This window comes from Triturus cristatus, chromosome 8, assembly GCF_964204655.1.
Source record: "Triturus cristatus chromosome 8, aTriCri1.1, whole genome shotgun sequence".
Taxonomy (NCBI): domain Eukaryota; kingdom Metazoa; phylum Chordata; class Amphibia; order Caudata; family Salamandridae; genus Triturus; species Triturus cristatus.
This window is the reverse complement of record NC_140591.1, coordinates 1,159,445,320-1,159,468,771: the sequence shown is the minus strand read 5'-3', so window position 1 is coordinate 1,159,468,771 and position 23,452 is coordinate 1,159,445,320. Positions and strand designations below refer to the sequence as shown.

General features: G+C 46.4%; 1 protein-coding gene across 3 annotated transcripts in view; it reads left to right on the top strand.

Moving 5' to 3' along the window:
* The window catches only part of LOC146805541 (ATP-binding cassette sub-family C member 5-like), a 1,766,780-nt gene that overhangs the window by 1,573,277 nt on the left and 170,051 nt on the right, over positions 1 to 23,452 (top strand). For 2 of the 3 annotated variants that reach the window (XM_085622798.1, XM_085622800.1), the window contains one exon: positions 10,887 to 10,976. The exons of the other annotated variant lie outside the window; for it this stretch is intronic. In XM_085622798.1, coding sequence (XP_085478924.1) covers positions 10,887 to 10,976 — 90 coding nt within the window. The remainder of the gene's footprint in view (positions 1 to 10,886; positions 10,977 to 23,452) is intronic. 3 annotated transcript variants of the gene reach the window in all.

Below are 23,452 nucleotides of genomic sequence, written 5' to 3'. Positions count from 1 at the left end.
ATATATATATATACACACACACACACACACATACACATATATAAATATATGTGTGTGCATGTGTATATAATTTATAATAAGTATTCACTTAATATGGTCCAAGATTGCCATTGATGGGTTCATTGAGAACCCCATGGTGCATAATTTGCAATTTGTGCTGCATAATTATAAAATACTCATGCCTTGGTCCTCCTTGCTGCTCTGACCTAGTACCCAGACAATGGTAAAGCTCTGCAGAGTGGTTTGAGGGCTCTCAGTATGATGATGTAATCTATATTTCTCAGGAAACAGTACAATATTTCCCAATCGTTAGCTTTACCTTGAAAAGACGAGCTTCACCAATCTCCATTCTACAGACAGCATGTGGTTTTTAGGTCTCGACTATGCAGCCCGCATGCGCTGAATAGGAGACCTTTAGCAATCGATTCAGTTTGTGGCCCAAAAACGTGCACGAGTTACATTGCTTTCAATGGCAACGCGTGCACATGTGGCGATTCCCTTGCGGGAGCGAGCAATTAACCTGCAAACATATGGTGCCCCTGCTCGCTCCCGCAAGGGAAACGCTGTGTGCTCCCCCCCCCCTCCCACTTGTTATTTTTTTGTTGCAGTTTTATTTTACAGTTTTATTTTATGCAAATTCGACGGGTAGGTATTGGAGTGCTTTTACATGAGCACCAGTGCCGTTACACAAGGACAAATTAATTTTTACGTATGCGGGGGGATTAAGTGATTTCTGTTGTTGATGCAGACGCCGAGGCTCGAACTCGGTTTTCCAGCTCCAAAGTCGGCAGCGTTGGCCGTAAGGCCACATTCTCTCCCCTTGCACTCTCTGCAGCAACAGAAACAAAAGCAGTCTTTAACGCTGGTGTTTTGTTTAGGCTTGTAGGGGTTCCGTATCTAAACTGTTCCTCATAAAAATGTTTTCAAGCTCCTTTTCATTAGTGTTGCATGCTGCTAGAGCCAGTAGTGCGAGCAGGGCATCCTGAGGACCTGCTAATTATTCCCAGACGTCGTAGGAAGAACACCATTGTTAACACAAAGACCGCAGAGCTACCGCTTGAAGATTGCCTCTTTCATGATAAATAACTAATGATAAACCGATATGACCATGTCAGTAATGGTGCCAAATCCTTAGTGCATGGCACCGTAGGCCGGGGTACTTCCAGCAAGTCTTGATATTATTTTCTGACCAGGATCCAGCCTGTCGCCCACAACGCAGCCCTCGTGACTCTCCATTTCTGCAGAAGCCCACGCGAATGAAGCTCCATAAACAGTGTATTTACACAATGTAAGGTTCCAGATGGATCTGTTTTACTCCATTTCGGAAACACTGTCCAGCATGTACGCAAAACACTAGACAGAGGTGGCAGTAGAAGGTGTACTGATGGAGCCACCCAGCCTGTGCACACACGCAGCTCACGCACCCATGCACCCCGAGGGCGGGCATGCCCGAGGGTATAAATAAAAGGGGTCCGAGACCGCTCGGGGTCTTCGGCCCAGTATCTAGTAATTAAGCATGTGTGTCTTTTAATTGTAGTGCTACCCAGTCTGCGGCCTAGCTACAAGCCCGGCATCCCTAGACCGGGATACCACACTGGCGACGAGGCGAGTCTGCCCCATGCCTCGCCACACCCCGTGTTTGCTGCCCTTACCGGTGGTCCCGCCTGCAGCGTCTCGTTGCCTGGCCTGCTCGGGCTGCCGTCACTGGCCCACATCCGGAGCGGGTGCCCACCCCACGGCGAAGTCCTCGCACAGCTGTCCGGGCTCCGTGTGCGCTGCCACGGCTGGCGCGCCCCCACTGCCGGCGCACGGAGTAGCACCCGAGGTGAGGCCGTACCTGCGCGTGCAAGCGCCGCCCATGCACAGCGCTGCATTGCTTCTATCGTACGCACTCCCTCGCTGCCGCTGCACGGCCGCGCTCCCATGGTCACGTGGTTGAGCCGGTGAAGCTTCGCGACTGCCACAGGGTTTCCCCCAAGCAATTGCGCTCGCACGGAGGGAGGATTTGACCATCGCGAAGAAGAGTCTGGAAGGACAGCGCCCCCTGCCATCAATCCTGTTACCTGCAGCGTGCCCACAGAGGGGAGGAGAGCTTGTCAGGCTGAATCAGCACCCAGGGCCCATAGTAGTGTTCCACAGGGGGGGGAAGAAGCGCCCCTGCTGGGAAAAGGAAGCAGGAGAGGACAGAGTGGCCAGCATACACAGCACTGAGGTCCCAGGGGAAGAGTGACAAGCAAGCTCAATGACTCTACCTGACTGTCAGCCACAATCAAAAAAAAAGAAGGGGGACACCAAAGTGATTCCGCTCTGATCAGACCAGAGCCTGCACCTGTCAAGCGCCCACAAGCTGCCACGGCCACCAACCTCGGCCTGAAGACACCAGGGGTATTTAGTGTTGCAGCGCCATGGCTGCGTAATCAGTGCTCACGCCTGCCTGGCGTATTAACAGAACTGCTCCCGTCCACACATTGCTTTGTCCACGCCGACAGCATCCTGCGCTCAGACATGCCCGGTAGCAGACAAGCGCTTGGAAATGAGCAACACGGGCGCCGGTGGTGGGGGTGCCCCCAAAGCAGGGCCGCCCCCTCAACAAGCCGCCCAACAGGCTCCCGCCTCACCCGTTCATGGCACGACTGCCACCATTCAGTGAACTGTCGGACCCGTCCACCGCTGCAGCGCGGTGGTGCTCCTGGATTGGTCGGCTCAACCACTACTTCGTCAGGGTGCGGGAGACAGACGGGAGAGTGAAGAGATCCCTTCTGATGTGCTACGGGGGAGCAGAGTTATACGACCTCTTCGAGACCTTGCCGGATAGAGGAGAAGATGACGACTACGCTAGGGCTGTCGCGGCCCTCAACCGCCACTTAGATCCTCAGATCAACACGGACTTCGAATGGTGCAAGCTTCGACAAGCGCGTCAGGGAGAGGCCGAGACCCTTGACATTTTCTAGGCCCGTTGCGGAAACTGGCGACCCCATGCACGCTACCTGACCAGAGGGCGGAGATTCGTGCACAGCTCATTCAAGGTTGTCGGTCAGTACAGTTACGACACCTCATACTGCGTCAGCCTGGCATCACCCTTGACGAAATTTTAGTGCTTGCCAGGTCCCACGAACTATCCAACGTGCTGGCCGACGAAATGGAGGCAGCCCTCAATCGTCCCACTGCGACTCAGCGGACACCCACGATCAAGGAGGAAAGAGTAGACGTGATTCAAAGACGGCCGCCCCAGTCAAGAGGGGCCATGAGACCTCTGCAGAAGAACGCATGCGGTAACTGCGGCCTTGACCATCCCCCTGGAGGGAAATGCTTCGCCAGAGGGAAGACGTGCTCGCAATGTGGGAGACTCAACCACTTCGCAACGGTCTGCAGGAGCAGGAGAGGACGAAACAACGCCCCAGGCTCCCGTGGAGTCACGTCAAAGGTACGCCAGCTAACGCTGGAAGACCCAAAACACCAAGTCGACGACGGTCAGCCTGGGTTCGACTTTGGGACGGAGGAAGACGACATATTCTTTGTGTCATTCGTTGGCAGAGAAGGGACGAGGTGCCGACAGCCACCCATGTGCGACATCACGGTAGCTGGATCCCCCATGAGCGCCCTCATCGATACCGGAGCGTCAGTCAACGTGATGAACAGTGACCAGTATGAGAAATTGTCGCCGCGCCCGCCACTTCTACCGTCCAAAGCACGGATATACACATATGACAGTGATTTTTTTGTTGAATATTTTTATTGGCATTTAAACACTCGGAAAACAGTACAATCAACGACTATCCCCTGTCAGGGCATGTCAATATACAATTACCATCGCATAAATTTTCCAGCTATGAGTCAACAGTACATGGGTAAATCGTTGCCCCCCCTAGTCACCCTGCAGGATAATCCTTAGAGGCCCGCCCCCTGGCGTCCCCCCGTAGGCATAGTATATACTCGCAGGGCGCGGGGTCCCCACATACACATATGACAGTGATGTGCCACTTTCTCTACGAGGAGTTATGGAGGTCAAGGTAGCGAGCGAAGGCCAGAGTTTGAACACGAAGTTCCATGTCACCGAAGGGAGATGAGGCACCTTACTCAGCGGCCACACGGCGAAAGACCTGGAGCTTGTGTTTTGCGCAAATCAAGTGCACGATCTGCACGCCCAAGAGGTGCTGAAAGACTTCCCCATGCTGTTCAAAGGCCTAGGGTGTTTGAAAGGAAAAACGTTCAAGTTGCACGTGGATCCAACAATCCGGCCCATGGCGCTAAGACTTCGGCGGGTGCCGTTCCACCTGCGGCCACAGGTGGAGGAAGAGCTAAGGAAGCTAGAGGAGCTGGGGGTGATAGAAAAAGTGTCAGGCCCCACCCCCTGGGTGTCCCCCCTCATCGTGGCCCCGAAACCCAAGCAGCCAGGAGCCATTCGGTTATGCGTTGACATGTGCCTACCGAACAAAGCCGTAAAGAGGCAACGGCATGTCACGCACACGATGGGCGCCAAATGGTTCACCAAGTTGGACCTCAATGCGGGGTATCACCAGCTGGAACTCCACCCTGACAGCCGAAACATCACAATGTTTTCCACTCACGTTGGATTACGTCGCTACAGAAGATTGAGCTTTGGCGCCTCGTCAGCCGCGGAGATGTTCCAAAACGCCATAAGGGAGGCACGCTCTGGACTGCAGGGTGCGATAAACCTAAGTGACGATATCCTTGTGTTCTCGAAGACGCTTGAGGAGAACCACAAGCACCTCAGTGACACCCTGCAGCGACTTGCAGACAACGGGCTCACCTCGCACAAATCAAAATGCTCGTTCTATCAGGAGTCAGTGGATTTCTTTGAGTATATCTTCTCCAGAGAAGGGCTGCGAGTAGACCCAAAGAAAGCGGAGGCCATCCGATCTGCCCCGAGACCTACGTCGGCCACTGAAGTCAGGAGCTTCCTGGGAATGGCCACATACTGTGGCCGATTCATCCCCAATCTCGCTTCTCTGTCCGAGCCACTCCGTGTCCTCAAGAAAGCAGGCTAACCGTGGGCTTGGTACGCCAAAGAAGACCTGGCGTTTCAGGCAATCAAGAACGCCCTCATTGACGACCGAGTCATGGCGTACTTTCGCCCGCATCGGCGCACGGAGGTGGTGGTGGACGCCAGCCCCATAGGGCTAGGGGCTGTACTGATGCAGGAAACTGAGTCAAGAGAGTGGGTACCCACCGCATATGCCAGTAGGGCGCTGACGGCCACAGAGATGCGGTATGCACAGATAGAGCGGGAGGCTCTAGCCATCAAATGGGCGTGCCAGCATTTCCATCTGTACCTGTATCGACACGAATTCCGGTTGATCACCAACCATAAGCCCCTGGTTCCACTCTTCGCCGGCACCGCTCGGCTCGCCCCACCACGGATCAAAAGATGGGCCGTCCAGCTCCAAACGTACCGCTTTGAAGTGATCTTCAGACCAGGGGCCAACAACCCAGCTGATTTTCTATCGCGGCACCCTGGCCCACTTCAGCCGCTTCGCGCCCCGGCAGATGATGAGTACATGGAGGAGTTTGTTCAAATGATTTCCCGGGATGCATGTCCTGTTGCACTCACACTCGAGGATGTCAGAAAGGCGACAGAATCCGACGAATGCCTCGCCAAGGTCAAGAGCACGTTGGTTGACAGGAACTGGTGACACTTTCTGGATGGTGTCAGCGCCCTCACGGCGGAGGAACAGGCGTTCCGACAAAAAGTGTGGAGAGTACAAAGCGAACTCAGTGAAGGTCCTCATGGGGTAATCCTGCGGGGTGCTTCCCTCGTAATCCCGAAGAGCCTGCAGAAAGAAGTGGTCCGTCTGGCGCATCAAGGTCATCAAGGTGTCTCCAAAACCAAGGTCAGACTAAGGAGCAAGGTCTGGTTCCCAGGGATGGACCCATGGTGGAGGAAGTCGTACGCAACTGCCACTACTGCAGCATCACAGGCGAGGAGCCGGCGCCCCATCCGGTGATCACGGAAGACCCTTGTTGCGAGCCGTGGTCCAAAGTAAGCATCGACTTCGGGTCATTCCCGGATGGACGGAGTACGCTGGTGCTAGTCGACTCACATTCCAAGTTCCCGGTGGTAGAAGTAGTGTCGTCCACGGCATTCTCCCATGTGAAGACAGAGCTGGATCGCATATTCGCCATGATGGGCCTGCCGGAAGAGATCAAGTCCGACAACGGTCTGCCGTTCCAAGGCAGAGACTTCCAGGACTACCTGACCTCCCGAGGCATCCGCCACCGGAAGATCACCCCGCAGTGGCCCCAGGCGAACGGCGAGGTGGAACGGTTCATGCACATGATGAACCGGTCCCTCAGGATTGGGGTGGAAAGAGAAGACGATGCCGAGCAGTGTCTATCACAATTTCTTAGCGCATATCGCCAAACCCCGCATTGTACCACCCGGTGTGCGCCAGCTCATCTGCTGTTTCGACGGGCTCCGAGAGACAGTGTGCCTGCAGACCGAACATGGAATCCGCCCAAGCTGGACCAAGGTGCAGCACAGACCAGAAGAAAGGCCTCCAACGGCAAAGTGAGGCAAGCCAGAAGGGCCCAGTTCACGGGCATGCAGGTTGGAGACAAAGTTGTAGTGAAGGACCGCCACCCAAGCTGGAAATATCGCACTCCATTTGAAACCGAAGTGTGGGAAATAGTCAACATCCAGGGTACCATGGTATCGGCCATGAGAGAAACCCGGGTGGTCACAAGGAACATCTCATGGTTTAAGAAAGTCCCCAAGGACGTGCAGGAGCCAGACCAACCCATGGGAGAGCCAGAAGGTGGAGAAGCCTCTGCGGAAGACCTGAGAAGCCAGTCGGAGGTGTCACAATCGAGAGAGACTCAAGGGCAGCGGAGGACTCAAGAAACTCAGAGGGCGCCATCCCCGCGCCGGAGAAGGAGCCCGAAGGGTCGGAATCAGGAAACAACTCCTGGAGCCAGAAGTATGGTCTCAGGCCGAATCCGACCCCCAGTCAGAGACTGAAAGACTTTGTGTGGTGTGCTCAGAAGGACTGAGTGGGGTCTTTCCTGTGAAGAGTTGCTGTATCTAAAACATTGGAGGGATGTAGTGACGCACCCACGCACGCCGAGGGCGGGCATGCCCAAAGGGTCTTCGGCCCAGTATCTAGTAATTAAGCGTGTGTGTCTTTCACTTGTAGTGCTACCCAGTCTGCGGCCTAGCTACAAGCCCGGCATCCCTAGACCGGGATACCACAGTAGGAAAATAGGAAGCAAGTCAAATAAAAAAGCATTTACTGGAACAAACACTCAGTCTCGCCAATTTCCTTACTTTCAACAGGAGTAATTGTATTTATATATTCGGTAATCTTTGGTGATTGCCAACTACACTGCTCAATCTTCATTGCCTGTCGAAAGACAGTGTTGTGCCTCACGTTTAGTAGTGAGAACGCCCGCACAGCTCACATCGGTACATGAGACTTCGGAAGTGATACAAATGTTATATTACCTGAACACCTCAATAAAACCATCTGAGCGTTTATGTTTTTTAGACCTGTAATAATACCAATGTTTTCATATAGCGCTTGCTAAAAGAGGTGTCTACTCTGAATGCTCAACAAACGAGAAGCCTTGTTAGATTTCATCAAAACGGCTCCTTTGTTTCCATCCTCAGAAAGATGAAAGGCTGAGCCCTTTGGAGTGATAAGAATGTGCTGCAAACATGTTTCAATGGCAGAGGAGAGCGTTATATTGACAAGTAGTATCCTAGCTAATGAAAAGTCAAGTGGTGCTATAATACCCCGATCAAATGGTGTAATAACGTCACTAGTACACCCCGTGTACCTGATTGGACTAGGATATTTGGTTTCCACTCTTACATCTTTATATTAAACAAAGTGGATTTTAAAGCAGCTGTTCTGTTTCCCTTTGTTTGGAAACAAAGGCATCGCCAAACATGAAACAATTAAGCTTCACCGAAGGCAATATCCGCACTGCAAATTTGTGGGACTAGATTATGTAGTATAAACGTTTGCCTATTTTAACTTTCTCACATCTCCCGAATATTATTATATTTATAACATGTTCATATTTCTACAAAACCTTCAGGGACTTAGAAACAAAGCATCCCTCCAGCCTTTTTAATTATTGTATTATTTTTATTAAATTAATAAAACGCTAGCAAAATGGTCTTTGGACTGCACCCCTGGCATGGGCAGTGATAAAGAGGGTAGGTATTATGTTTTCTGCAGAGATATTGAGCTGTCCCCTGTATATGTTAGGACCTCACCCAGTGCTGCCTTTTCCTTCCCTTTCGCACACTCTTTCCCTACATTCATAATGAAAAAGAAATGCAAGCATCAGAATGCAAGAAAGTTAATTGGTCTGGGTAAGATGCTCCCATCCGATTTTGTAGTTAATTGGGTGCGTTTGTGCATATATATTTACGTAGAGCCAAAAGCCGACTGTGCAAATGCAGCGAGGTGCTAAGTGGTCTTTGTAAAATAATCTAGGCCAAAATCCGACCACTCCTCAATCCACTCTTCTGCAAGGAGTGCACTCCTGAAAAACTGTTGTGGTCTAGTGCAGTTTGCCAAAGCCCAAAAATGCTTCTATGATGCCCTTTAGGCACTATAAGATTTTGATGCTGGTGTAGCTCTGTTTTCCAAAACAGAAAGTGAAGCATTTCTGTTAGAATTACTTCAGCTAGGCTTTTGCCAGGGATTGGAGGCTACAGCATCTTAACCACACCACGTGTTAAGTTGACATATCTGAAGAGGCAATAAAAATGTATGTGTACTCTTGACACTTACTGTTAAAACCTCATACACAGACTCCTTGAACCGGAGAAGCTCGGATCACCACAGTTATGGAGTAATTGCACTAGCCGCCCATCTTGGACCCGGTTCTAATTCAAACTTTCACACTTGTCCAAAGTCTATGATTCTGGACAAACCACTTTATCCCCCAGGGTGCCAAATCCCTTATCTACAAACAATGAGAGAGCTGGAGACTGTCAGGACTGGAGACAGCCAAACCGACTGCATTAAGCACAACGTAAAGTCGGCCGGACATTTCAAAATACATTTGGCACCAATGCAGCACAACTTCAGCATCAGCGCAGCACCACCTCAGCATCAGAGCAGCATCACCTCAGCACAGCACCAACTCAGCATCACTCAGCACCACCTGAGCACCAGCTCACCACCTCAACTCCAGTGCAGCACCACCACATCAGCATGACTCAGCACCACAGCATAACTCATCACCATCTCAGCACCGCCTCTGTATCACTCATCATCACCTGAGCATCACCTCAGCACCAGCACACCACTATCTCAGCATCACTCAGCACCACCTCAGTATCATTCAGCACCACCTCAGCATCACTCAGCACCACCTCAGCATCACTCAGCACCACCTCAGTATCACCTAGCACCACCTCAGCATCACTCAGCACCACCTCAGCATCACACAGCACCACCTCAGTATCCTTCAGCATCACCTGAGCATCACCTCCACTCCAGCACACCACCACCTCAGCACCACCTCAGTATCACTCAGCACCAACTCCGCATCACTCAGCACCGCCTCAGTATCACTCATCATCACCTGAGCATCACCTCAGCACAAGCACACCACCACCTCAGCACCACCTGAGTATAATTCAGCACCACCTCAGTTTGCCCTTGGAATCTGGAATCTGTTCATTGTCCCCTAGTGTCAGTCTGCTGCTTGTGTTATAATTCAGGTGCTATTTTCCACCCTCCTTTTGTTTATGTCCTCTCCACCCCTATAACAAGAAAAGCTATAATAAACAAGCATTAGAACTTGCAGGAAGAAGTTGCCAGAATTGCAAGGAAAAAAAACTAGAAGACATTTTTATGTTAATTCTTTTTTTAATAGGGTTGTTCCATTGTACATAATGTCTTCGTGGTTATATATAGGGTAACAACAATGCTATAACACTTTGTTGTTATAACTTTTCAACATGCAGCCACACTCTACTACAACATAGCTTACAGATATTGGCAAAGCCAAAAGCTCTGGCTAAACACTTGTAAGGACCCAAAGGCGAGACCTATTGGCTATGCTTGTTTGACAGGGCACAGGGTCTGTGTTGTTCTAAAATTCTTGCTTCTTAACTGCATAATTAAGTACTGTTGTCTTATTTTTAAATGTGGACAATCAAACAGTTTGGTCCAGTATTACACCCAAAACTCATTTTCAAGCCAATTACCGCAAAATAAACACAGAGGAAAAAAGGAAACTACATTAAACCTCATGGTTATGATGTCAGCAGAACCCCTCAGTGACAATATTGGTTTTTATTACCTGTGACCAGTTATGTATCCTCTTTAATATGCATAGCGTGGCCTTCACTCTTTAATATACATAGCGTGAGCTGTTCTCAGACCAGATTTAACACAATCCTTTTGATCACAGTTCTATTGGAGTGTTCATTCAGAAACCTTAGTTTGTGTAACTTATCGACCTTCGCAATAAAATAATGGAGCCTCTGATTGCTTTCTTCAGGTTATGTTTCTGATTTTAGGAGCATTAACGTTTTTGTCAAGCTTTACCAACGTCTGACTATTTCGATGTAAGATATTAATTTACAGTAGGGGTTAATGTAAGCTCCTCTCCTTTCTGCAATATGTGCTTATATGTGGGGGGAGAGTACACTGGTAATTCCATCCACCATACTGATCCTGTAGTGAAGAAAAGTCTGCTTGTGGATTTTCCTGCACTATCTTCCATATTTAGAACTCTTGTGGAAATTTGAGGATGTTACACTACTGTCCAACTCAAAACCAGGCCGAATGAGGAGCTTAGCTCTTGATTTCAGAAGCATGTGACCAGGTTATATGTGTTTCTGTTCAAGTATTCGGCAAACTTTGAATAAGAAATATGTAATTGTGTTTTCCTTTCAGCTCACAGGACTTTTTCAGTTTACAGTTCGTTTAGCATCAGAGTCAGAGGCCAGGTTCACCTCTGTAGAAAGGATACAACATTACATCAAGGCAAGTCTCTTAATAATATTCTATTTCAATGTTCTTGCCTACGCAGTCAAGTATTTCTAGTACAATAAACAGGCTTTCTGGGTGTGATACGGTAATTGGTTCATAGATTCGTTTAACGTGTATACATGTTTACTTTGTCCTTTTGTTTTTTAGTGATCCTTGTGTTTGCAATTTGTTTTCAGGTTACCGTAATTCAAATCCAATGGCGTTTTTTCCTTGCTCAGTTTCAGTACCTCTTCTAAGTACATATGCTTGCTGTTAGAAAGGGGGGTCTCTAGTTGGCAATTGTATACACCTTTATCCAAATAGGGACCCTTGCTTCTAGTCAGGGAAAGGGGGATACACTCCTTAATAACCCCTCCTCCCCCCGTGGTAGCTTGGCATGAGCAGACAGGCTTATCTCAGAGGCAGTGTGTAAAGCTTTTGTGAACACATACAGTAACACAGTGAAAACACTACAAATGGACACCACACCAGTTTAGAAAATAAGTAATCTTTGCTAGACTTAACACAAGACCAAACAACGAAAAACCACAATACTGTAATAAAAATATGACTTTAAAATGGTAGAAATAGCATAGTTCAATGTAGATGGTAAATGCAACACTTTACTCTCAAAGTACCTTGGATGCGTAACACAAAACAAACGAAATGGTCGCAGGGAAGGTGATGCGTCGGTTCCTTGCTTCGGGGGAGGTTATGTGTCGGTTCCTTACTGCAGCGCAGGGGAGGTGACGCGTTGGTTCTTTACCGGAGAGGAGGTGATGCGTCGGTTTCTTACTGTGATCAGGTGCGATGCAACAAGATGGTGCCTCGATGCGATGCGACGATCCGGTGCTATGCGACAAAATGGCGTCTTTGATGAGATGCGACAAAGTAGATGCAGTGCGTGCACGCCCGATGGCCGTGTGGTGAACTCGATGAACTTTGGAGCCGCGACAAGCCATGCGACACGCTTCTCCGGTGATGCGACGGCGACCTCTGCGGCCGCGACTCGCTTCTCCGGTGGTGTGACATGCTTCCTCGGCAATGTGACGGCGAACAGCTGCAGCGGCGACACACTTCCTCGGCGATGCGACGGCAACTGCTGCGGCGGCAACACGCTTCTCCTCATTGCATCGCGCTTCCAGCTCCCAGCAATACACAGTCTCTAGAGGCCCTAAACAGCTGCAGGCACCTCTCTGTAGGTTAGAATTCCCAGCAAGGAGATTCAGGGGGACCTGGTGGTGAAGTCTTTCTGTCCCTGAGACTTCAGACAGGAGGCAAGCTCAGTTCAAGCCCTTGAAGATCTTCCTCAAGATGACAAAGCAAACAGCAAAGTCCTTTTCTCCTTTCCTTGGCAACAAGTAACCACTGCAGGCCAATCCCAGACAGCAAACAACACTGGGGCAGTAATCCTCCTTCAGCTTCTCCGGTTTCTTCTCCTTGGCAAAGGTTCCTCTTGATTTCCCATAAGTGAGCTAAAGTTCTGGGGTCTAGGTCCCCCTTTTTATACACACAAATCCTTTGTCTCTGAAGGCAGAAAGTGTCTGTACCTAGTCCAAACCAGTTCTGTCCTCCTTGGTGCAGCTTCTGGCCCAGGTAGCTGAAAGGAAATCTCCTCCCCTACTCTCTATTCTATGAGGGCTCAGGTCAGTGAAAGTAAGTCTCTGCACCCTACTCTCTATTCAATGCAGGCTCTACTCAGCCCAGCCCTGACCCATCAGACTGCTGGAGCCAAGGCCCTCTCCAGCCTCCTGTGACTAACATGGAATACACAAACCTAGCAGAGGCATTCTGGATGGTTAAGCAAGAAAATACCTACTTTCTAAAAGTGGTATTTTCAAACACAGAATGTAAAAATCACCCTCACTAAAAGATGTATTTTAACATTCTGAGTTCAGGCATACTAAACTGGAATTTGTACCTTGTTCCCTGGGTCAGTTAGGATTATAAGATGTTATAATCAAACTGCCCATTCTGGCCTATGGGAACAGGTAGCCTTGCTATAGTGAAAAACTAAATTGGCTGTAATTCACTATCAGGACATGCCACATTCATCAGGGCATGTCTTACCTTTTACATACAATGCACCCTGCCCTTGGGCCTACCTTAGGGGTGACTAATATGTAGAAAAGGGAAGGTTTAGGGACTGGCAAGTGGGTGCACTTGCCAAGTCGACATGGCAGTCCCAGACTGCACACAGGCTCTGGAATGGCAGGCCTGAACCATATTTTACAAGGCTTCTTCTGTGGGTGGCACAACCAGTGCTGCAAGCCCACCCGCAGCATTTGATTTACAGGCCCTCGGCACACATGGTGCACTGTATTAGGGTCTGACAAGTAAATCAAATAACCAATCATGCAACCACTAATCCATTACATCATTTTACAATAGGGAGCACTTGCAGATTGGCACTCAACAGCAGTGGCAAAGTGCCCAAAGCATCTAGACAACAAAAACAGATGAGGCAACAGCCAAAAGTGGAAGAGAGACTCACTCCAATGGTGCCAAGTCTAACACTTGCTAAGATGCACCTGTAGGATTCTGTACAATTACATATGATACTAATTATTTTCCAAACTGACCTTTTTATTGTTATAATATCACCAACGTACGTAGACCACATTAGTTTTTTGTTTTTTCCTTCTATTTATTTTGTGAAATATGATTTCAGTAAAAAACAAATTAAAATGACCTTTGCACTAGCTTACTAAGACCAGACGTATTAATTTTAATATCGATTTTCTGAAACGCGCTTTCAGGATTGTTAACCATGAATTTCTTTTCATCTTTTTGAGGTGGCCTACCATGCTCTTTCAGCCAAAGACCATTGAGAACCTGGTTTTCAGTTATCGATTCTTCAGCTGATTCTTAAAATATAATTATTTGATGCCTAGAATATAATTATATGATCCAGTGCAATCATTTCTGTAGAAAACTGAAAAACCTCTTCTTCAAGCTGCTTTCCTTGCAAGATTCTGATTTTAAAGACACTGCGGAGAAAGTCACTATAACAATTTTAGTCACACATTAACAAAATTACTGTTTTCTTATATTTTCAGAATTGGATACCTTACATAACAAGCATTGACAAAGCCAATAGGTGACACCTTTAATTTTCGGTGGCAGAGCTATTGGCTTTGGTAATGCCTCTCTGCTGTGCCATACTTTATATCAAAAATCATTCTAAGATGGTTGCCCATACATCCGCATGCATGTATATACGTTGGCAGCCTTGTTGGAATGTTTTTTGCCAAACTATTAACAACAATAATTCCAAGAGATTTCCTGGTGCATGCTCCTCCATTTTGCAATTATTTTTGTTATAATTTATTATTAATTTACCATTCCAAGATTCTGGACACACTTTTTGGAATGGTAAAATAAAAATAAAGTATGCATGGGATGCCATGTGCATTATTGCAAGTGACCAGTCGATCGCAGCGTGAGGAGAGCTACCAGCTCACATTTAAAAAAGCAGATGAGGAAGAGAGCAGGGAGAGCACCCGACAAGTGGGAAGTGTGGAGAGAAAGCACAGAGTCAGTCGGGCTGCAGAAAAAGGAGGAAGCAAGAACACCAGGGAGAGCAATGAGAATTAGCAGTAAGGAAATACAGGCCTGGAATTCCTAAAGCAATTTCCTAGTTCTGATCCCATCAAGCGATAGAAAAATAAAGACCACAGTAAAATCATAATGCACAAAGTCTCTGACATTACTCATGGAAGAGTACACATTTGCACCAATGAAAATTGGTAGGAAAGCAATACTCAACTGGGAAGTCCACACGAGAAACTGACTGCAATTCAATTGAATAAATATCAGAGGCTGAACTGAGCAAGACAACAGCCATGCAGCAACCCAGATACCATCTGTATGTACACTGTGCACAATAGGTCTTCGACAACAGGCTAACAATGCCCTCTGTAAAGTGAGGCCTTAAAAATACAAAATTAAAAGAAAATCGAGTGGGAGCTGTTCCAGTTACTCCTTTGCAGTTTAACTTTGATTTCTTGATGATTCTCAAGTTATTTAATGTCTGTCCATATGTAGAAAGCTTATGCTGTATGATGATAATATACAACAGGCATTGTCAAAGCCATTAGTTCAGTTACTGTTGAAGTCCTATTGGCTCTGACAGTGCTTTTTACAGATGATATTCGACCTCAGCAAACAGAATATAAAATGCTTGTTTGCCAATGTTGAACATCCTTGAAAAAAAAGTGTAATGATGTGTAAACATGCATGTGTCTTCATTTTAAGATTTTGTACTCCTAAGAGGTCCACATGAAAAAATATAATAAAGACAAGATAAGAACCATAATATTAGTACAACAAAACCAGTTACATAGATTGCACCAAGTAATTCAATACAAATAAGAAAAACATTTTAAAAAGTGTATATTTAAAGAACTGTAAACAATAACTAAAACATCCTTTGGGGATTCCCTTTTGAGATGGCTATGAATGTGACCATCGGTATCGGGCTGTCCCATTAGTTTTTTATTTTTACATTAACTCCACCTTCAGCACAATTTATGAAGATTAATTACTGGCCTGTTTGTCGTGCATAATAGTTAGATTTAAGAACCAATTCCCATAGCCCAACACTGTGCCTCATTCAGGCCCTTCATACCTCTGTGTGTCATCTGCGTAGGTATAGCAGGGGGAAACAACCTTTACCACGTTGTCATTACCATGCATTACCATTACCATGCAGTCATTACCACGCAATTCCTTTACCACGCATTGCCTTTACCAGTACCACGCAGTCATTACCACGCATATGCTTTTACCACGCATACCTTTGTAACGAAAATGTAAGTGTATCCCAGGTAGGTGAAAATGCTTTATTTCTCTCTATATATATATGTATGTATATGTATGGTATGAATTAGGGTTAGTGCGTTTTTATGGTTTAGGGATGGGTAAGGGTATAGGTTGGTACGGGTGATTTTAGGGTTCGGGTGTGGGTTAGGGGTTTTGAGCAGTAAGGGTATTTTTAGAGTTTAGGGTGGGTAGAGAAATTGGGTGGTAAAAGGGTTTTTTAGGTTTATGGGGTGGGTAAGCGTATTCCTAAAGTTTCGGGTGGGTAAGGTTATTGAGTCATAAGGCTGTTTTAGGGTATAACGGTGGATAAGGGTATTGGGTGGTAATGGTATTTTAAGGGGTTAGGGTGGGTTGGGGTATTGGGTGGTAAGGGTGTTTGTAGGGTTTAGGGTAGGTTGGAGTTTTGGGTGGTAGGGTGTTTTTATGGTTATGGGGTGGATAAGGGTATTAGGTGGTAAGGGTATTTTTAGGGTGGGTAGAAACTGTTTTTACGGTGTTAGGGTGGGTAGGGCTATTGGGTGGTAAAGGTATGTCTATATATATATATATATATATAGACATATATATAAATTCACTTAAAAAACCATAGGTTTCACACATGTTATAGTTAGCTGTACATTTCACTCGTAAAAAAACAATGAAATTCCACGTTATAGTTAGATCAGGTAACTATAACTTGCGCGCCCACAATAAACTGCTGATGACGTCACATAGTACATCACTCATGACATGGTCAGTGACATCACTCATGACATCAATGATGACATCTGAAATTACACATTGTGGATTGCGGTCGCGCAAGTTATAGTTACCTGATCTAACTATAACGTGGAATTTCATTGGTTTTTTACGAGTGAAATGTACAGCTAACTATAACATGTGTGAAACCTATGGTTTTTTAAGTGAATTTGCAAGGTTTTGTAAATGATAATTCCTAACTATAACGTGTGTGAAACCTATGGTTTTTTCAGTGAATTTGCACGGTTTTTTAAATGCTAAGTTATGTATTTATTTTTTATTTTTTTTTCTGGTTTTTCACTATGCGCACACCCTGCCCCCTTTAGCCTGCAATTTCCCTGAAATAAATAAACACTTTGAAAAACGGAATTGCTGACTGAATTACAATAGTGAAACAACTTCCTATGGCATTATGGACTTTGAAGTATTCCAGGACTGCAAAGTGACGTCGCAGTCTTGGTTAAAGGGGGCATCATCAAGGTCACGCCCTCAAACTATCCATATGGCTTACCTGTGACCAAGGCTTCACGCAAGCTGAAACGCGTTAGGACCTACCTGCTGCCATGCTGTTGTATTCGTGATTAAAGCTCCTGTTTCCAGAGTCTGGTGTACGGCACTCTTCTTTTGTTTTCACAAGGGAGGGTCTTTGTTGGATATTAGCGAGGTGCTCCGGTCCCCGCGCGCCATGGCCACCCTGTTGAGGTCGGGGCTTAAGGTCGGAGAAATGGAGGTGGATTGAATTTTCAAAAAGCCCGACCCGCCTGCGCCAGGCACCATATTAAAAGGTATGAAAGGCTCAACCGAAGAAAAAGGTGCAGCAGAGCAAGGGGATACGAACAGACACGGGTCTGTTTGTGACAGACTTTGAAAAGCAGACGCTGAGGCATGGCAAGAATTATGGCAGCAAGATAACTTTGGGCCGGTTTGTGCACTTGGAAGTGAGAATAATTGATCGTATGGCCTGCAATTTCCCTGAGATAAATAAACACTTTGAAAAACGGAATTGCTAACTGAATTACAATAGTGAAACAACTTCCTATGGCATTATGGACTTTGAAGTATTCCAGGACTGCAAAGTGACGTCGCAGTCTTGGTTAGAGGGGGCATCATCAAGGTCACGCACTCAAACTATCCATATGGCTCACCTGTGACCAAGGCTTCACGCAAGCTGAAACGCGTTAGGACCTACCTGCTGCCATGCTGTTGTATTCGTGATTAAAGCTCCTGTTTCCAGAGTCTGGTGTACGGCGCTCTTCTTTTGTTTTCACAAGGGAGGATCTTTGTTGGATATTAGCGAGGTGCTCTGGTCCCCGCGCGCCAAGGCCACCCTGTTGAGGTCGGGGCTTAAGGTCGGAGAAATGGAGGTGGATTGAATTTTCAAAAAGCCCGACCCGCCTGCGCCAGGCACCATTTTAAAAGGTATGAAAGGCTCAACCGAAGAAAAAGGTTCAGCAGAGCAAGGGGATACGAACAGACACGTGTCTGTTTGTGACAGACTTTGAAAAGCAGACGCTGAGACATGGCAAGAATTATGGCAGCAAGATAACTTTGGGCCGGTTTGTGCACTTGGAAGTGAGAATAATCGATCGTATAGCCTGCAATTTCCCTGAAATAAATAAACACTTTGAAAAACGGAATTGCTGACTGAATTACAATAGTGAAACAACTTCCTATGGCATTATGGACTTTGAAGTATTCCAGGACTGTAAAGTGACGTCACAGTCTTGGTTAAAGGGGGCATCATCAAGGTCACGCCCTCAAACTATCCATATGGCTCACCAGTGACCAAGGCTTCACGCAAGCTGAAACACGTTAGGACCTACCTGCTGCCATGCTGTTGTATTCGTGATTAAAGCTCCTGTTTCCAGAGTCTGGTGTACGGCGCTCTTCTTTTGTTTTCACAAGGGAGGATCTTTGTTGGATATTAGCGAGGTGCTCCGGTCCCCGCGCGCCAAGGCCACCCTGTTGAGGTCGGGGCTTAAAGTCGGAGAAATGGAGGTCCTGCTGGTGGTCTTTCTCTCCCCTTCACAGCCGGCGATCTGCGGCTGGCGTTCATGGCGGCCTCTTCTCCTTCAATGGGCTGGCATGAAGCTTCGTGGCACAGAGGCGACTTTCACTGAAGACGCCGGGAACAACAACGGAGGCTGCTCGGCAGAGGGAGGTCAGAAGCAGGAGTGTGAAAAAGGCAAGTGTGCCGAAACGTGTCAAGCAAAGATAATAAACTGAAGCTGGATGGTCAAGCTCACCCAAGTGTCGGAGTCTGATTTCGGTAGTGAAATTGGAGGTGGTTTGAATATACATACATATATATATATATATATATATATATATATATATATATATATATATATATATATATATATATATAGACCACAATCCTGAGACGATCCTTTTCTTGATCCAAAGCAGGTACGGACCACAACGTGGAGAAAAAGTATTTTTTATTTTTGCAGATTTAAATGTGCAAGTGCATATTCCATTACAAGCAAGTGCCCAGCCTGACGAGTTTCGACAAAAAGGCACATGATACACATATTTAAATTAACTTAAAACGGAGTGCAAACATAGAAAGAGGCTTGTTTTTTTTCAAATAAAGACAAACCAATCATAATAAATCTTGCATATTACTGATCGCGTTTTCTAGTTTGTGTATATATATATATTCACTTAAAAAACCATAGGTTTCACACATGTTATAGTTAGCTGGACATTTCATTTATCAAAAACCAATGAAATTCCCCCGTTATAGTTACTGCAGGCAACTATAACTCACGCGACCGTAATCCTCTGCTGATGCTAATACTGTATTTAGACACTTATTTACCCATGTCTTCTTCCATTAATCTTTAGCTATACATATATTACAAATATTTATTTTTCAGAAAGACACATATGTCATCAGTGATGTAATATCTGACGTCATCAGCAGAGGATTGCGGTCGCGTGAGTTATAGTTGCCTGCAGTAACTATAACGGGGGAATTTCATTGGTTTTTTATAAATGAAATGTCCAGCTAACTATAACATGTGTGAAACCTATGGTTTTTTAAGTGAATTTGCAAGGTTTTTTAAATGCTAATTCCTAACTATAACGTGTGTGAAACCTATGGTTTTTTCAGTGAATTTGTACGGTTTTTTAAATGCTAATTTATTTATGTATTATTTTTTTATATATTTATTTTACACTAAACTACGTATTAAAAAATTTTTTTTTTTTTTTTTTGGTTTTCACCCTGCGAATTATTATTTTTTTTTTGTAAAAAAAAATGTTTTTGGGGTGTTTTTCAGGGTGCGCGCACTGTGCGCGCACCCCCGCGATTTTTAAAAAAAAATTATTTTTTTTTTGCCTTCGGGGTCCTTCAGGGACCCCCTGACAAAGGCTAGGGGGTCAGGAACTCTCTACCCTGCCCCCTTTTCACGTTCGCCACCTTCCTTTTTCACTCTCGCACTGAAAACAAACAAAATGGCGGCCGACACTTCCTGATTTCGACCGATTCGAACGTTCACTAACATGTAACCACCAATCAGAATTACGCTCGCGCACGTTAGGGTGCTCGCACGGTGCTCGCACGGTGCGCGCACCCTGCGCGCATATAGATATATATATGCTTTTAAATGCTATTTTCTCCGGAAATACTGAACAGATTTACACCAGACCTGCAAAAGGCACTTCCTTGACCTTATGGCTACCTCTCTGCCAAATTTCAAGTAATTCTGTTCAGCCGTTCGGGCTGTAGCTGTGTCTAAAGGTCCTATGGAAAAATGCATGGGAAAAACGCGTTTTGGGACCCCCCTTTTATCTCAGCCCCCGCTTGACGAATCCCCCCGAGACTTTCAGGGTAGGAGCGGAGCGTAGCGCCCCACCTATTTTGAAAAATTCGCGAGGATTCGCCGACCGGCGCCAAAGTTATTCAAAATAGAATGTTGCGGATTTCCTATGGAAACGTGGTCCTAACTATAACTACCTACTGGCGACCGCCAGTAGGTAATATATATATATATATATATATATAAGAGTCCCTCTTCTAGGAACACACAGGAGCACTCACAGGTTCTGCAATCCTTTCTTTTATTTCACCCAGCATGACGCGTTTCATCTTATGGGACTTTCTCAAATGCTGTTTAGTGATTAAAAGGGGTTTCTGGAACTCCGGTGTTTAAAAAGCCACGTAGGCTCCTCCTGCACAGCGTTTCAGCAAGGAAGGACCAAGAATGCAAGCCGGTCCCTCTAGATGTACTTCGCTGCCATCTTGGGGTAGGTGTCCCATATCGTAGCGTTCTATGATGGTATGTTTTTTCCTTTTAGATATTATTTCTGATGAACTTCCATTAAGTAATGGGAACTGGGTCCATAACTCGTTAATAGCACTATTGCGCTGTGCATTTAAAAACGGAGCCTCGGTGCTTAATTTGCAGCCCCTGCGTCAGCCGTATAATTGCCATTGCGTGTCTTCTATTCCTGAGAACGCCGATTTAGTAATCACCGCTCTTCATGTAGTCATGATCCAACCCAGTGTTTTGGCAGGTTTATCAGACTGGCTGCAGCGGTTCCTGTAGTTCACAATTCAATGTCCCAACAAGTGCCACTTAACTGCTGAACTCTTTTCATGACGGGTGCTTCCTTCGTGCACGTAAAATATACACACACATGCGCGCGCACACACACACACACACACACACACACCCCCGGTAGAAGCCATTGCTGTAATCAAGTTTTGAAAGTACAAGAAAGGTAGGGGCATGGACCTTGTGTGGATATCCCAGGTGGGGTAAAGATGTGTCATAGAGTTTTCATAGTAATGAAACTTGATCTTGCTAAATTGTCCACTTGGGCATTCATTGATAAATTGTAGTCTTACTGCCTTAGATATTTTAGGAGGTGGTCCCCGATCGTCAGGCCAGGTGCAAGGTGGGTCATAATTCTTCCAGTCGACACATGGCAGTGCTTCTTTTTGGAAGCATTCAATTTGAGATGGCTCCATGTCATCTACTGATTAATGGCTCTGAGGCTACTGAAGATTTGTGAGTTCCCGATGTCTTTGGGACTTTCTAGTTTAAGGAGCATTTGTGTGTCATTTGCATAGTTATAGCATGTGAGCTGAAAATCATTGATGATTGCCGATAATGACTTCATGAAGATATTGAAACGCATGGGTGAGATGACAAGAGTCTTGAGTGACCCCTGATTTTGTGAAGTTCGGTTTGGATAAGAAAGGTGGAGAATGGATGACTTTTGTTCTGTTTTGAAGGTAGGATGTGATCCAGTCGAGCGCAGTCCCCTCTGTGCTGGCTTTGTAGCGTCTTTGGATTGAAGTGGCATGGTGAGCTGTGTCAAAGGCAGCTGAGAGGTCCAAGTGAAATATTGCAGCAACCCCGTTGTGGTCTACTGTGTTTTTAAGGTCTACCCAGATGGAGCTGAGGGCAGATTCTGTGCCTCGCCATGTACGGAATCCTGCTTGGAAGTTGAAAAGTAGGGAATTATCTTCAAGGAATTGTGACATCTTGGCGAATGTTACTCTTTCTATCAATTTGCCCAGTAAAGGTCCATTTGTAATCGGTCTGTGGTTGTTGAGGTCAAGTGTGTCCAGGTTAGTTTTAATCAATAATGGGCGTATGTATGCCTTTTTTCGGTCTTCTGGAAAGGTTCCCGTAGTTAAGGAATTATTGATGAGTCTTCTTACTGGTTTGCCAGCAGAGGTAGTTAGAAGAATGTTCTTGAAGATTTGTTGTGGACAAGGGAGAGAAGGGCTGCCGGCAGGCCTGCTTGCTTTGGCCAGAGCCATAAATTCACCTAGTGATATTCATTTGAAGGAATGGAGAGGCTGGGTTAGCCTGGAGGGTAGTTTTGGAAATGGATTGGAGTGAGAAGTTGGCCTGGTATATGCTGTCCACTAATTATAGTGGGCACCTTGCACCAGTCCAAATGACCCTTATTGATGATTAGGTTAAAGACAATCTTTATAGAAAGCTATCCTAGTGGTAGCTGTGGAGAGCAGCCTTCAGGCTAAGTCTCGAAGGAATGTAAAGCAGCTTGTTTTACCAGATCAGAACCTCCTGAATGACCAAATGAAAGGAGAACCACACAAGAGATATATAAAATATATGTATTTAATACTAAACACGCTCTACTAACCTCTTTATGAGATTTGAGCACAAAGCACACAATTTTAAATCACTAGAACGACAATAAATAGCACAATATACAGAGGGCTCCAGGGGGAGACTGAACCGTATACTAAGAAAGTGGTATAACAACCACGACTTAACTAGACACAGTGCCTAGAGCACGTAGAATTGCTGGGACCCCAAGGAACCACCCAAAGTCGTGACACAGGGAACCCACGGAGGACGGGTGCAGTGTGTGAACACAGGCGCGAGCTCCGTACAACCCTATAGGAAAGTCGCGGTTGGAAACACTTCGGAGAGGACTTCAAGCAAACCCTTTGGAAAATAGAAGGTTCTAAGGCCAGCCCCCTTGTGAGTACTGAGATACCCGTGTTACCTATCCAAGAGGAGGGTGCATAGGGGTCAAGTGGTGTTGGAAACCCTTGTCATTTTTAGTGGCGTGATGCGAAGAAGTGCTGCTGCCAGGAAGATGAAAAGTGTCCGGTGGAATCCAAGCCTGGATCCGAGGTGAGAAGAACCTGAAAGCAGAGGGGACAGAGTCTGGGTCACTTCAGGGTGACCAGGGGCTCAGTAGAAGAATGCCCACCGATGTCGGGTGCTTCAGGTGAGAAGATAGGATGCTTGACTCTGCAGCCACGGGGACCAGGAGACGTCGACCAAAGTCCGGAGGTGAGCTGTCCCACGAAGGATGTCGAGTGCTGGGGGGTCAGCGTCCAGATTGAACACCAACAACCCTTGGCAATTGCAACCCTTGCGGGCAGAGGAAACAAGCTACGGTGAGGATCAGCAAGGTCCTGGGGACTC